Source organism: Epinephelus moara, chromosome 7 (genome assembly GCF_006386435.1).
Source record: "Epinephelus moara isolate mb chromosome 7, YSFRI_EMoa_1.0, whole genome shotgun sequence".
NCBI classification, from domain to species: domain Eukaryota; kingdom Metazoa; phylum Chordata; class Actinopteri; order Perciformes; family Serranidae; genus Epinephelus; species Epinephelus moara.
In genome coordinates, this window is record NC_065512.1 from 41,332,443 (window position 1) to 41,349,246 (window position 16,804).

The 16,804-nt window shown below is 41.9% G+C and overlaps 1 protein-coding gene across 6 annotated transcripts in view; it reads right to left on the reverse strand.

Annotated features, from left to right (window-relative positions):
- Positions 1-1,367: 1,367 nt before the first annotated feature.
- LOC126392727 (ribosomal RNA processing protein 1 homolog B-like) overlaps positions 1,368-16,804 on the reverse strand; it is a 69,376-nt gene continuing 53,939 nt past the window's right edge. Inside the window, exons 13-17 of one of the 6 annotated variants that reach the window (XR_007570206.1) lie at positions 14,054-15,207; positions 13,065-13,229; positions 6,500-6,566; positions 2,015-2,106; positions 1,753-1,889 (exon numbers count right to left, since the gene is read on the reverse strand). Coding sequence is in view for 5 of the 6 variants with exons in the window: in XM_050048316.1 (XP_049904273.1) it covers positions 1,678-1,889; positions 6,500-6,566; positions 13,065-13,229; positions 14,054-15,207 (1,598 nt within the window). In the remaining variant the exon portion in view is untranslated. Of the gene's footprint in view, positions 1,890-2,014; positions 2,107-3,000; positions 6,387-6,499; positions 6,567-13,064; positions 13,230-14,053; positions 15,208-16,804 lie in introns of those variants that run through there. The other 5 variants (XM_050048316.1, XM_050048317.1, XM_050048318.1 and 2 more) reach the window with 5 other exon arrangements.

Consider the following 16,804-nt stretch of genomic DNA (forward strand, 5'->3'; position numbering starts at 1 on the left):
TGATAACTGAGGCTGTGGGTTTGATGAGGTAAAGAGGTGAATGCCTGGTCCTGCCATTAGTGAGAGCTGATTTAACCCTTTTTCATGACTGTCAAGGTAAAACTCATGACACTCCTTTAATACTCCAGACACCCTCTTTTAATTTACATCAAGGGGTTTTTGGTGAATTGTCTTTTAGTCTTGTTTTTCTTGCAGTGCTGACTGCTGTTTTGTCTAGGGGTTATATTTCTATTAATATACTTAACTTATGTTATAGGGTGTAAAAGGTTAAACAGTTTTTAATGGTGCTATCGCCCACCTGTTTTTTTTTCTTCTTTGTCTTTACTTTTAGGCTAAATCCTGACGGAAGAAGGGAGGGTTGAGGCTTGTCCAAGCCGGCCGAGCTCCCCAAGCATCCACTCCTTTTGCACATTTGAGTGTTTGCTGTGTTTTCACCATACACTTTATCTATAGTTTGGCGTGTCTGTAACCACACTCCCTTTTTTTGCATTGGTTTGACTGAGTGGGTCTTCCCCTAAAATTCCCCCCGACTTGGTACACGGCAACCCTCCCCCCGACTAATAGTTCTTAACTTATACAATTCATTTTTGTATGTTTGGGTTTTAGCTTAGCTTAGGACTATCACATTTTTTTTTGTTGTTGTTGCTCACAAATATTATTTCTTAAATCTTGTTTTTAGTTCATATATTTAATAAACCTAATTGTCACTTTTAAACCTTGTCTCTGCTGTCCCCTTTGTGTCAGATTGGTAAAGAGGACCATCTGAAATGGTCCCAGTCCTCACCCTCTGGTCACAAAGATATATTTTCATCATATCCTATCAGACATTTGAAAACTTGTCATAATTGTGTATCAATTCCTGAGTTATGGCCAAACATGTATTTTGTGAAGCCATAGTGACCTTGACCTTTGACCACCAGATTCTAACGTGTTGATTCATGAGTCCAAATGGACGTTGTGCCAAATTTGAGGAAATTCCCCCAAGACCATCTCAAGATATCTCATTTATGAAATGCGACGGACACAAGGTCACAGTGGCCTTGACCTTTGACCACCAAATTCTAATCAATTCATCCATGACTCAAAGCGGATGTTTGTACAAAAGTTGAAGAAATTCCCTCGAGTTGTTCTTGAGGTATTGTGTTCACACGTTTTGCTGGAGCCCTCTGTACTGAAACCCCACTGCTTGGACAGACTAACCTCGTCTGTCAGTTTTATTCATGCAGGGCTAAAGTTTGTCTGAACCACACTTCTAATGAGAAAAGGACTCAAGTTATACAGAGGTACACTTGAACAGTTTTTATTCTGCTCAGCCATCAGCATTACCTTCGCATTAAAATGTCTTCAATTTGACTCAAGTTATGGAATTATTTAATAAACTTGTTCAAGGTTTATTCTTATGTTCGTTTCATCCTTCCCAAAAAAAAGTCCCTATAATTTCTAAACATTCAACAGACTCTTAAGTACACTGTATTAAACACATACTGAAAAGCTGATCAAATTGTAGTGAGTAACTTTATTAAAATGCAGAGTCACTCAAACAGGCAAAAGGCAACACTGATATCAGAATCATAAAAATACTACTCTAACTTTCCAGAACAGGATGTTTTAGAAACCAGGCCATTTAACAGTTGACAGAGCACAACATCTGTAGCTACAACCTGTCGGTGAATGATGTTAGGAGAAGTCTGTCTCTGAGAGTCGTTGTTGCAGCTTGCGTTTTGGAATAATGGAGATGGACTTCTTGTTGACCTTGGGGGTCTTTCTAATGGACAACTGTGTGGGCGGGGACTTTAAGACCCCAAACTTGGGTTTCTGCTCTGGGTCAAAGGGCACTCTTGATGACCCATCTGGACTCACCAGCAGGCTGCGATCCGTCTTCCTAAACTCTGCACCATGGCATAAATAAAAAGATACAAGCAGCAGTTACAAAGGTTGTTACTACAACTGTTAAGACATTTAATTTATGTATAACATTATTATTTATCTTATAAAATCACTACAAACAGCTTACGCATTTATGAGCTGGGGTTCAAAGTTCATCATGGACCTCGGAAACAGCAATTGAGAATACCATCTAACTGCAAGGTCCATATAGTAGCTGTTCTGGAGGTTTGGAAAGCAAAGAAAAAAAATGGAACTGCTACAATAGTGTAAGTGTACTATAAAGGACTCTAGGTCCATTATGGTTTAAAGGCTGAGGTTCAGAGTTCATTATGTGACAGATGTGTTCCCAGTACAGAGAATAGGGACATTTCAAAATACAATGCCAACTGTGCAAACTGTCTGACTGAAAACTCCAAAACCGCTACTAAACAGACCTTGTGGTGGGATTTTATTCTCAACCACTATTAAGATTAATCAGATCCTGCATCTGTACTAGGTTGGCCTAAAAAAAGACAGCAGACAGCTGCAGCTTTTTCAGAACAATTCCTCACATGACAAATAAACAAAACACAACCAAAGAACATGCCTTCATTTCTACTTCAGTACATATTCATAATACTTTGTAACAAACGAACAGTAAACATGACATCATACAAACTGGCAGGTGAGAGACACAAAAAGTTTATTTTGGTGACTGATAGTAAGTCATGTTGCACTTTACTAAGTGGTATGCATTTATCTTCTCTGGTGTCACAAAGAGCAAAAAAAAAAAGACATGGTTATGAGCATTATTAACTGGAGACTGTGACAAGGTTCAGTCTCGGGCTGCTCGTAATCATGTTGTGTCGTAATTGTCTTTCGTAGCACTGTGTGGGACACATTTCACCTACCTGTGCTTACATGCTGACATACTTGTTCCTATCGTTACTAATTGAGCAGCATAATCACTTCTTCCTCTTCTCCGGAGCCTTTGTGCTCCACTGTCTGACAGGTTAACTCGTATCGCAGCTATGCCTGGATTGTGTGACGTGGTTGTGCTGCTGCTGTGGTTCTGCCTGATGCTGCCTACTGCTGCTGTTATTATACACATATGATCATTATGATCATTACTGTCTGTCCTGCATCTCTCTCTGGCTCTGGCTCAGTTTCTCTCTCCGTCTCTGTCTCTCTTCATGTATTATTTTGTCAGATGGAATACTGCAAATTTATTATGTTGTTCTGTATGACATCTATTGCACGTCTGTTTACATCTTTTTTTTGTCACTGTGTTTTTATTCAAATTTTAACATTTACAGAGTGAAAAATGTAACATCCATGATACATACATATAAATGAATAGAAATTTCACCAATTACAAGACAGTAAGTAGAGAAAGGAAAGAGAAAAAAGAAAAAGAGAACTAAAAATAGAAAAAAAGAATACATAAATAAATAAAAACAATTTCCAGAGTAGTACACCCATGTAGCTCTATACTCAATTCATAGGTTGAGTGGTAGAGTCAGACGTTCCACATAAAAAATAAAGGGCTGCCACATTGCATCAAATTTCCGAATGGACCCCTGCAGTGTGTATCTTATCTTTTCTATTTTAAGACAATACATGACTTCACAGATCCACCTGCTAAAAGAAGGAGGACAATCACCAACTCAAAAGAATAAGACGCCTTGCTAGAAGAACTGAGTAAGCTATGCGACTTAGCTGTATTTTAGTCAGATTGAGTTTTCCTGACAGCACACCAAAAAGACCAAGGATGGGACAAGGTTAAATTTTCTGGCCTGCTTTCTCCGAATATACAATAAATATTGAAGACCAGAATTTTGTTAGGCTTGGGCGTGACCAGAATGTGTGATAAAGACTGGCAGGGAATTGTTTGCTTTTGTCACAAACAGGACTGACATTGGGAAAAATCTTGGAAAGTTTCACTTTTGACGTGAAGTCGATGAACAATCTTAAACTGAATGAGGTTATGCCTTGTACAAATTGAAGATGAATGAATATTTTTAAGTATTTTAGACCACTGATCATCAGATATGCAAGTTCCCAGATCCCCCTCCCACTTCGCTCTAACAGTTGAAAGAAATGAACCTTCAATGTTAAATATGGCTGTGTAAAACTTAGATATTGTTCCTTTGACCTCTGGTTTGATTTCAAGGATTGTATCTAGTGCTGTCCTTGGTGTCAGAGAGGGATTAAAGATTAAAGTTCCACTGATTGTCACACACCTGAGTGTGTGAAATTTGTTCTCCACATTTGACCCATCCCCTGAGGGAGTGGTGAGCAGCAGTGCCGCGCTCAGGAATCATGTGGTGATCTAGCCCCAATTCCTGATGCTGAGTGCAAGCAGGGAAGCAATGGGTCCCATTTTTAAAGTCTTTGGTATGACCCGGCCGGGGATCGGACCCACGACCTCCCAGTCTCAGGGCGGACACTCTACCACTAGGCCACTGAGCCTAGTGCACTTTTGGAAATGCATGAAAGCCCTGAGTCAGGAGCGCAGACCTTTCTTTTTTTCATTCAAGGTTACAAATAATGCTGTTATGTTCCTTAAATGGCTTGATTTAGTTATCAAAGTTTCATTTTCTTAACAATAAAGATGCCGTGTTCATCCATTCTAGTTCTCTTATAACTGCATGTTATTATAAAATAACTTCAAATCAAATCCTTAATCACTGATAAGTGTGCGTGCTTCCCTCGCCCCTCCCAACAAAAATCCCGCCCCCCCCTCAGAAAAAAGTTCCGATGTCCATAATGATACAGCCACAAGGTGCTGATATGCTGCTAAATAGCAGCAGTATTTTGTTTAGGTCCATCCTCAAATCGTCTCTCGCACACACTGGATCGGGTAATAACACAGCTGTTTTCTGTTTACGTCGCACACTGTGACGTCATACAATGGAGATGAGACAAAATAACTCCGGTTATCCTGTCCACACATGACTGCTGACACCGGACTTTTCCAAAAAGTTCACCCTGGACTCCGGTTACAAATAACTCCGGTTACAGAAGCCCAAAACTGCGGTTACGTGTGGATGAAAGGCCAAACCGTGAGCAAAGAGTCACGGTTTTATAAATACCCGGGTTGGTGTGGACAGCCCCTGAGAGTGTGAATAAAATACCTGTTCAACCCAGCCCCGCTTCAGTCTAACATAGTCTGAACTACACATGTGAGTCTCTGTAAGAAAAGCTATATCTGTTTTAAGATTCCCTAGATGAGTAAGGACTCTGGAACGTTTTATAGGATAATTTAATCCCTTCACATTCCAGTTAGTAAAGTTAATTGACAGGCAGCTTCTATTCAGTGGAAACTGATACACATAACATAAATTCACATAACATAAGTAAACAAAATCAAAGAAAAAACAAGAAGCAAAAAGATCAAAAGCAACAACATTCAGCAAGAAACAGAAACTAGGAATACTGTAACAAAGTCATTTAAGTAGCATCAGAGTATTACCTTGATGAGGATGGCGTTACCAGATAGTCATTCGTTCCCGTTTGACAAGATGTTTTCCTTTAAAAAAGACATGGCCAGCTCAGGATCCAAAAAGGAATGTTCCTCACCCTTAAACGTAATCCAGAGTTTGGCTGGAAAGCGGAGCCAAAATTTTAGACCAGGAGCATCTTTTAACAGTCGTTTAACGGCAGTGAAAGCGGCTTGCCTCCTGGCCACTTCCGGAGCGTGGTCGGGGAAGATGTACACACGTTTCCCTTGGTAGATGAGCGGTTTCTTCTGGCTGGAAATGCAGAGGATGCAGTCCTTGATGTCCCTGTGATGCACTCTAATTATGAACGGTCTGGGTGGTTCTCCTTCCTGGGGTTTTGGCGCCAGTGACCGATGTCCGCGATCCAGATGGGGGGTGTCCTCCAGATCCAAAATCTCCTTCAACAAATCAGCACAAAACTGCTGCGGGTTGCCCCCCTCTCTGCTTTCTTCAATCCCTACAAGTCACACATTTTGAAGGCGGCTCTGTCCTTCCAAGTCCAAGCACTTTTCTTTCAAATTGCACAAATCTGACTTCAGACGTTCAACTGTAATCTCCAAAGCCATAACCAATGAGCTCCATTCATTAGCTGAGTGCTCTAGATCATCGACACGCTTGGCGTTTTGCGCAATGGCAGTGGTGTGTAACTCCTGTCGAATGGAGGTTATGTCCTGGCGAAGAGCTGCCCTTTGAGTATCCACCTTCTGTCCAAGCGTTTCAATCCCTGTCATAATCTTCTCCACCGCATCCGGGGATAACATGGTAGCATCGTTCGACTCAGCTTTGCTAGCGGTGCTGTTAGCTGTCGTGCTAGAGTGGCCTGCCCTCAGGCTTCTGGACTTACCATGGTTAGCCATTAGTAAGAGCTGAAACGACTTGTATTAACGGTCTAATGTCACTTAAATTATTGCACCGACTTGGGGCGTCGGTGGCTTAGTGGTAGAGCAGGCACCCCATGTACAAGGCTGTTGCCGCAGCGGCCCGGGTTCGACTCCAGCCTGTGGCCCTTTGGTCTGACTAAATGAACACATGATACTGTTTTATTATAAAGATGTTTTCTTAAATTTAATTTCCCATTGGATGCAGCTTTAGTATTTATAATAAATATCAAAGTGTATCCAATTTCTTACCAGCGGTCTTATTATTCTTGAGACCGAAGGTCACCTTCTTGGATTCTGCTGTAGGAGTTCGACTCTTCTGTAAAATAACAACAAAGGAGAAGTCTCACATGGTTACATACAGAACAACGATGTTAACATCAGAGAACGGCAGAGCTGCACACTAAAGAAACATGACATGAGGTCAATAGGGATCAAACAGCTGGGGGACTTGATGTTGTTACCCATTGCTTAGCTCCATCTGTGCATTCAGCCAGTGACGGACTCAGGATGTTTGAAGGGCAGGGGCGAAAAGGAAAAAAGGGCACCTACTGCATGACATGGGGACAAGAGGGCAGCCAAAAGGGCACATCCGCTCGTTTTCATCCAATAGGGCACATCGTCTTGTTTTGATCACTCAAGAGGGCAGCCAAAAGGGCACATCCTCTTGTTTTTGTTAATCAAGAGGGCCGCCAAAAGGGCACATCTGCTCGTTTTCACCATTCAAGAGGGCAGCTGATAGGGCAAATCCTCTCATTTTCGCCACTCAAGAGGGCACTTCAGAGCGGCGTTTTCAACCGAGGCGGCACCAGGGGGGCAGTCGCCCCCCCCTGAGTCCATCAGTGCATTCAGCACTGTGTATGTTTCTCTTTGATTTTGAGTTCTGAGATTACAGGGCAACCTCTCAGTGTGGGTTTTGACTGTGTTAATTTGCCACCACTACAACTGGAGCCATGAATTAAAGACAGCTGCTATCCCCCTCCTGGCTACGATGAAAGATCAAAACAGCACGAGTGGACAAGCCTACAGAAGTTGCCAACTTTTCAGCAGGGGTTGAAATGGCACAAGCGAAAAGTAAAATCTCATGCAGGGTATTCAGTTAATATGACAAGAGGTCCAGTTTATAAAATTTCCTCTAAGCAAAGGTCTGAACTTCAAAATGTCTATATTAGGCCCGTTTCCACCGCAGGAACTTCGGGGTAATTTTACGGGGCTGGGGCCGTTGGTGCGTGTCTCCACTGCAGGAACCACCCCCGAGGGACAGAGTTCCGGAACTTTTACGGGGGCTAAACAAGTCCCTGCTTCGGTGTAGATACTCAGAACGGCCCTGAAAGACTCCTGGCTGGGGCTTGGGGATTACTTGGTGCTGATTGGATATACTCAAGGAGGGATGTGACGTCAACAGAAAGCAACAAAATAGCCGGCATTTTTAAAACTCAGCAGACGAGGGTTAGCTCGTTCATATAGCTTCTGCCGCCATGTAAAAAAAACTCACTAAATGGCCCGTGAAAAAAAATATTCTTTCCAGCGGATATCTTAGTTACAACATGATTGAGCTAGCAAAGCAGTTTTGTGTTGCTATGTGTGGTATTTATTCAGTTTTGGGAAATCACGATGTCTAGAAAGCATCAGCTGCAAGGGACAGCTAACAGCAGCAGCGAAGCTAACATCAGAACGTCATCTGTTAAAAGCCTCCCGTTGTTGGATGCGACATGAAACTACTCCAGTTAGCTCAATCATGTAACTAAGACATCCGCTGGAACAAAATATTTTTTTCACGGGCCATTTAGTGAGTTATTACAGACACCGCTATCAGCTAATGGCGTCCCTACGTCGCCATGGTCGCCCTGGTCAAAATGGTCGCGCAACGATTACGTCACATTCAGAGGCAGCCCGTAACTTTACAGGAACCTTCCTCGTACTCCGCTCTCTCAGTGGAGACACGCCGGTTGAGAGGGCCGAACGAGAGGACGTTCCTGTAGTAGTTCCTGCCCCCCAAATAGTACCAGGAACTTCTTCAGTGGAAACGGGCCTATAATGTCCTATAGCCTACCCCAAAGTTTATCAAATAAACAATGGACATTTCCAGATCATTACAACATATACTGTAATTTTTCAGAGTAGGAGACTTTTAACCATTTTTGGACAAATTATGTTTTTCTTCTTCAAGCATTGCTGGAAAGTACAAAGATCAGTGGTAAATATGTGGTCTGTGCAGAGGTAGGCTTTATGTAGGAACAGGGTTATCACAGGGGTTTGGGGTAATCTACATCTGGCCAACAGATAAGTGCAAGAGTAAATTATAGCTGCTGCGCAGCGATGGGTCGGGTCCGGGCATTTTTAGGCAATTCTGAGCAACCTCTGGAACCTAAGACGGTCATCTACCGCTCTGAGCTAATTGGCAAGTAGCAACTCAACAGTGGCTTCACAAATTGAGTAAGCCATTCACTGTTGTGTAGGAAAGCAGCCATCCGTGCATGGAAAGGCAGATTTGAAACCACTGTAAAAAATTCAGTTATTAAGACAAAAATCTGAAAATACACATATTGCATCTAGACAGCATGGAGATGTTGGTAATTTGTTTGTAACAATGATTGATTTGCTCCATAAGTGAAAAACTGATATTTAAAATTGCCATTTTTACATTGACTCCAATCGTTCACATTAGAGCAAAATTAAAAATGCTGTCAAAAATTCAGTTTTTGAGATAACATTCTGAAATTTGCCACACATCATCTACCATGACTCTAGAATTTTGTCATTTTTTTCATGAACATTGAAGATTTATTTAGCAAGAATTTGCATGTATATGTTTACAGTACTGTTTACAGTCAAACATTTTGATGCACCGTAGGCTCAATTTTGGATAAATCACAAATCTGAGAAATGTAGTTTTTGTAGGACAGTCTGAAGATGCTCTGTAGCAAGTTTGGTGTCAATTGAGCAAAAATTGTGGGAGGAGATAGGTTTAATAAGTTTTACAGTTTTTGAAAAAAACTGTGATGAACTTCATAATTTTTAATAGTTTTAAATGTACAGAAGTTTCTTCAGTATTGGTGCTACAGTTTGATGAAAGTTGTGAAGTTGTAGCACGTATGGTTGATTTGTTATGAATTTTCAAATTTTGAACTTTAGACACTTGCTGTAGCGCCACCATCAGGACTATTGGCTTAAGTTTACAGCTGAGGATATCTGGCAAGAGACTGGACCTTTGTGCAAAGTTTGGTGAGCTTTCACCCATGGGAAGTATGATTTCCTCGAAAGAATAAAGAAGAAGAATACCTAGGATTGCAATAGTGTCCTGGCACCTTAGCTGCCCGGACCCTAATTAAAAGGACAGTATCAGATTCAGTGGTAGGTTTAAAGATTTGTACCATCAGAAATGTAGATTTTCACACAGAAGAGCTCAACTCATTTTGACAAACAGAAATTTAAAGATGAATAAATGATATCAAATCAAATGTTTGTGGCATTCATTGATTTTCCATAATCACTTATCCTGTTGGGGGTTGCAGGGGGGCAGGGCTAACACACAGAGACAGGCAACCATTCATGCTCACATTCACACCTACTGGCAATTTAGAGTCACCAGTTAACCTAACCTGCATGTCTTTGGATTGTTGGAGGAAGCCAGAATACCCAGAGAAAACCCATGCTGACAGGGGGGGAAAAAAATGTATCTTTACAATAAATGCAATGAATCCTAGCAGAATGAACCTAAGGCCTGTATATCAAGTAAAATGAATCAAGAAAAAATCTTCTGAATAAAAAAAATAAATGTCTTTTAGAAACTAGATTTACCACCCCACAGATGTATGCCTCCACGCAACAATCAAGTTTCTCTTACATGGATGCTTCACACATATTGTCCCCCCAACAGCAGATCTATACCAGGGGTGCCAAACATGGGATGAGGATGACTTTGAAAAGTGTGAAAATTATAGAGGTCATAAATTCCTTCTTTTTTCAATAAAATGCAGTGCTATTCCTTTATTTGTCCACAAGAGGTCGCACTGTCCTTATAAAAGTAGTAAGCCCCTAGCTGGATATCTGTTGTGGATTTGTGAGTCACATGACAACACAGTCAAGTGCTGACTAATGTTACATGCAGGAGCCTCCGGTGGAAAATGTCGGATTTTCCAAGAAAAATGGACCCGTTTGTATTCATTCACAGGAGGTAAATGGGAAGCCGGTGTGCTTGGTGTGTTTGCAGCACCTTTCAGTGCTAAAGGAATATAATATTTGACAACACTATCAGACTAATCATAGCAAAAAATACGAGAACTTGCAAGAACAACTGAGAACAGAGAAGATAAATTAACTGCTGGCAGGTATGAGGAAACAGCAGTCTGTTTTTAGTCACAGCCGAAAGATCAATGATGCAGCTGTAAAAGCTAGCTACCTTATTGTTTTCAAAATAGCATCAGCATCAAAGCTGTACTTCGAGGGCAAGTTTGTGAAGACATGCATGCTGAAGGTGGCAGAAATTGTGTGCCCTGACAAGCGCCAGGCTTCTGCCAACATCAGTCTGACAAGAAACTCAGTGGCAGAAAGGATTTTGGATCTTGCTGGAGATTTGGACAGTCAAATTAAGGACAAAGTTAAGTCATTTGTTGCATTCTCGGTAGCCATTGACAAGAGCACCGACATTACTGATGCTGCTGAACTGGCCATATTCATTCGTGGTGTTGAGAGTTTGGTTGTCACCGAGGAGTTCCTTGAGTTTGTGCCAATGACGGACACCACAACAGCGAATGACATTTTTAACTCTTTCATTGGAGCACTGGACAGGGTCGGGGTGGACTGGGCCTGTGCTGTCAGCCCGGCTACAGACGGTGCGCCATCAATGATTGGTAAAAAGGCAGGTGTTGTGACAAAATTCAGAGAGAAAAGTATAGGCTGCAAATGGAGGGCACAGTTTTTAGACTTTTCACTGTATTTTGCTCCAGGAGGCATTGTGTTGCAAGTCATTAAGAATGGCTCATGTCATGGAAGCGGTTGTCCAAACTCTTCATTTCATCCAAGCCAGAGGTCTGAACCATCGTCAGTTTGACAGCCTTCTTACTGATAAACACATTACCCATGGCCTGCCGTACCACATCGAAGTACCGTGGTTAAGCGACGGAGCTGTGCTGATGCTTTTCTTTGCTTTACAATTAATTTATTTTAGATGTTATTTTAGTGGTTAACTTTTGACTGAGTTGCCGTCATGTTGACATTCATACCGCACAGCGCAAAGTGTCATTTTTCAGCGGCATTTAAAATCCAACATGAAGATTGTGATTAAAGGCTTCAAAGGGCTCTTAAAGGAGCAATAAGCGAAATTCATCATTTCTAGATTTAAGGAATTAAAAATTTGCTATGTGAAGAACTAGAGGTGTAATTTCATCTGGAGTATAGCATGACCTCACACAACCTCTCTGTGTTGATCTCCAGCCCCTTGTTTACAAGCCAGTCCAGCTGTGCCTCCGCTAGCTTCCCAGCTAACGTTAGCTCCGGCTCTCCATTTGGATCCAACTGGAGCACCGAGCCCTTGTTTGTTATTGAGGTTAATGTGGGAAGAAGCAGCGGGTATATCGGGGAGCTGAGTGAAGTGGAGCCTACGGGAGAAACACCGGGACCGTCTGGACGTAATAGTCCGTGGAGATGCTGCGGTGCTCGGCTGCACAGACGAGGCGAGTGGGGTGGGTGGTGGTGGGTGGAGAGCAGAGGTAGAGGGAGGAGTGGCTCATGACACACTTTGTTTTGGTCTACAGGCAGTGCACAACAGCAAACCTAGCGGTGAAACAATTTCGCTTTTTGCCCCTTTAATGCACACAATATATATATATATATATATATATATATATATATATATATATATATATTTATTTTATTTTTTTTCTTGGGACAATGTTTCAAATACTTAACAATAAATTGTGCTAAATTTTGACTGTTTTCTAAGTGTTTTCCCTTTTTTTAGACTAGTCGACTGGTCTCAATTAAAATTTTCATTTAGTCCACAGTGAAATTAGTCATCAGGAACATCCCTAGGCCCGACCATCAGAAAAAGGTAATCCTCCATGAAGATCATTATTCATTCTGACTAATTATAAGAACTGGTCACAGGTCTGGATAGAGCAGTCACTCGGTCTGGTTCTGGGCTGCACTTTGCCATTTGGTGATGCTTGATCAAGTGGGAAAGTTAACTAGCTTCAACTTTCTGAATGGAATTCAAACTTACAGTATATCAATGCATGAATGTTGACTGTTGTAGGGGATTGCTCTCACACACTTCTTAATGGATTTAATGTACTGACAAAATATATGGAGTAGGACACAATCATGGAAGTTTAAGAACTCTGTAATCAGCTGATGTTCATACATATTACCATAGTTACACACATGCATTAGCATAAAAGGGCTGGGTTATAAGCCTTATAAAGATCATTTATAAGATCACAGTATTGTTTCACAATCAGCAGATGGATTTATTAGCAGTTTAGCTTTTAAAATCATGCTCATAATAGCACATATCTGCTATTGTAAAATCCTGTAGCTGGTTTGCTTGCTTTCACACCACAGATGAACCATACCAGAGTCTGTTTGTGACCAGACTGAGACCACCTCTTCAAGAAGGCCTTGATCCAGTTGATCCTGAGTGTGATTGCTCTTTTCACACCTGCCAAAACAAACCGCACTTGCCCAAACAAAACGCAAATGAACTTGGGTGCGATTCAACCAACCAACAGAGCAGGTGAAAAAGCGCCCTAGACATGTAGATAGTTTTGGTCTCTCAACTCTTTGATACTTAGTTCTGACTGTTGATCATTTTTACCTTCTTGCTGAGCAGTGGGAGGCTGGGGCTCCCCTTGGTTTTGCAAAAGAGTGGTGCTGGGACTGAAGCGTTGCTCTGAAAGGTGATGAAGTTAGACACCAGCTCTGAGGAAATCTTCTTTTGGGACTTTTTAGTGTGCAGAGGTGTGGATGACTCTCCAACATCCTGAAATGGACAGTAAGAAATAAAAAAAAATGACTGTCCCAGCTTACTCAGTATGGAAGTCCATGGTGAGGGCTGGCAGTCCAAAAAGGCATCCGAGGCATTATAGTTAAAAATTCTTTAGTCACATGGATGGACCAACATGTTTCAACTTTAGACAGGGTATGAAATGCATTGGAACAGGTGTGTCAATTTAAAACTTATCAAGAGGTCATGTAACAAAGGTCATGACATGTTGGTAGCACCTACTCAAGGGAGACCACTTGAAAGTAATGACAAGGAAGTAACTATATACTGTGACAGATTCTCATGAAGTAGCAGAAACACTGTGACCAAACAGACAGGAAGTGACATGAAAAAAGAAAAATGTATTAAGATCAAAGGAAAACATGACACAAAATAGTACATAGTGTGGATGGACAAAAAAACTCATAGGACATATAATGTGGGAACACTGGAAAAGTTAACCTCATAATACTTGACAAAACAATTATTCCTCTCTCCTTGCCGCTTACCCTGATGAGGACTGTCTAAGGTCAAAATGCATTGGTCTATCAGAGTGAATACAGGATTTTTAACTATAATCACAGTGCCTCATATCCCTTTTTAGACTGCTAGCCCACACCATGGCCTTTTACACTGAGAAAGCTGGGACAGTCATTGCTTTTTATTCCTATGGGACAATTTGCCCTATCCTTGAAGAGTAGCCAATTTTTTTAAATATAATTTACCTACACCTAGTGTCCTGACCCAGTGCAGCACTCCCCAGTTTTTCTGCCAATTTAGTCTCACCTCATTTGAACCATTTAACCTCATCAAAGACTCACTCTGCTTGGTTTTGACATCTTGCCAACAGGTTCTTCTTCTTCTGTGAGGCCATTTAAGGATGTAGCCTGCCATGCAGCCACCTGCAGCTCATCGACTTCATACTCAAATATCACAGGGATCTTCCTTTTCTTCCTCTTGTCCAATTTCCCAGAGGAAGAGAGCCTTTCATTGTCATCCAATGGGGGCTCTTCATCAACACTGCCAACCACCTGTGACTGGGTTTGATCTTTATCGTGCACTTTGGCTGGTGCCGATTTCTTTTGCTTCTTTGCTGGTGTTGTCATGGTGATGTCAAACAGAACTTTCTCAGCATCCACAGCCAGCTTGGTTTCCACTCCTTTCTCCTCCGCAGTAGTCGATTCTTTTTGATTCTTCTCTCTATTCTTCTTCAGTGGGGTGACAGTGGTTTCATCTGCAGCAGGCAAAGCTCCAAGGGTTGCATCCTCCTGCTTGCCTTTTTTCTTTGTCTTCTTTTTAAGTGGCACTGTGGTGGCATCTTGTGATTCTTCCTGACCAACTGATGTGATTTCAGCATCAGTGTGTTTTCCCTCTACTTCAAACTGTGTCTCAGGCTTAACCTGTGGTGATTCATCAGCTTTGAGATCCATTTTGTTTCTTTTTCTATTGCACACAGCCTTCAGGCCCTTCTTCTTTTGCGTCTTCTTCCCTGAGACTGTAGCATCGGCTTCGGACAACAACTTCTTAGATGGGCCCTTGTTGTCAGTTGTGCAGGATGTTGGTTGGCTGGTTTCTTCTGTGACTGTAACTGTAGGCTGTTCGTTTACTTCAGAGAGGAGCAGAGTTCCTGACTGACCCTCTGTAGTTGCTGCCTCTATTACTTTTAAAGATGAGAGGGAACTTTGCATCTGTGCTTCCTTTCCTGAATCTTCTGTTTGTGAACACTCCGGACCACCTTCAGTGTCTTTAATTGCACTCTGAGCTTGATCCACAGTTTGTTCGTGTTCAGACCTCTCTGTATTTTCCTCTTTACCTGCACTTCCACCTTCACCTGCGTTCTTCTTCTTCTTTCTCTTCTTTTTCTTCTTCTTGTTCTTTTTGTTTTCAATATTTGCAGCTGGATCAGTTGGTTCATTGTGATCTTTCCCTGAATCCTTGTTTAGCTTGTTGAGCGTGGATGCCTTCTTTTTCTTCCCTGAAGTAACAGAGACACACATCAGAAGTCTTTGTCATCAATACATGAAAAGCGTTGCAAGGACATAAACTGTAGTTCAAAACAATATTTCAGAAAAAACAAACTCAAGGACAAGATGTAGGGCATTGAACAGGTACAGATCGTGTTGTGTTCAGAAGGTATAACTGTAATAACCACGTGTGATAAATCTAGTTATTCACTGTAAAAAAGCAGAAATCCCTGATGATGAGGAAGGAACCAGTAGTATTTCCTCTGACTCAGGAGCGCTACATTAAACAACATAAAACAGCCTCTGAAACACAACACATATGCAGGCCCAGGCTGTATTTATCAGCAGTTCTCACAGAATCTACTTACGAGTATTAGTATTATTACGTTTTGCAATTTTGAACCTTTACAGTGTTGCACAGACGTCCCTCTCACCCGGCAACACTTCCCAATTGCTCCTGGGGGAACCCAAGGCGTTCTCAGGCCAGATTAGATATCCAGCATGTTCTGGGTCTGCCCTGGGGCCTCCTACCAGCGGGACGTGCCTGAAACACCTCCAGCAGGAGGCGCCCCGGAGGCATCCTTATCAGGTGCCTTAACAACTTCAACTGACCCCTTTCGATGCTTACTCTACTCCAAGCTCCCTCCAGATGTCTAAGCACCTTACCCTATCTCTAAGGCTGAGCTCAGCCACCCCATGGAGGAAACTCATTCTGGCCGCTTGTATCCGTGATCTCAATCTTTCAGTCACGACCCAGAGCTCATGACCATAGGTGAGGGTTGGGAGATAGGTGGACCAGTAAATCGAAAGCTTAATTATGTTTCTGAAAACACTTTAGGCGAGAAATAGACAGTGCAGTAACATGTTGAGAGGAAGAATTCTCAGTTGCTATTAGGGGTATAACAATACACATATTTGTATTGAACTGTTTGATATGTGGCTTTCAGCTTGGTATGCATTACAAACTGATCAATACCTTGATATATCCTATTCCATTTGGAAAATAAAATCTCACTGTAACATATATGACTACCGAGCCGAAGCACAAGCCACTGCACAGCCACAGACTCTCTTTAGCAGCGAAGCCAGCAGCACACATACCCCGAACCAGGGAGCAAGAGCCGCTGTCTGGCTTCAGCCTCCCATTCAGCAGCGAACAGCGGTTAATGTTAGCACAAAGCACACATTCACAGCATGAGCAGTAACTGCTGGCAGGCCAGGTAGCCAATCGGGATGATAAACTGAAAGGTTCGTTGGTGATGGCTGTTAAGCTTGTTTACATGACTGTGGCATTTAACAGAGATGGTTATTTATGTATTTATTAGACTGAAACAGCTCAGAGAGCTTGTGGGACATAAACTCAATGCTGACACACCGTGGGTGAAAGAAACAACACTGATACTATGCGCTCCGATGTCAAAAGTAAGATAGTATTTACAGTCCCTGACAAAAGTCTTGTCGCTTATCCTAGTTGTAGGAACAACAATTAATAACTTGACTTGTAGTTGATCAATTGGAATCAGAAATGGCTTATATGAAAGGCAAAGGCCTCTAGATTATGCTTATTATACCAAAATAAAGTTGTGCATCATTCACTGAGTTTTATCA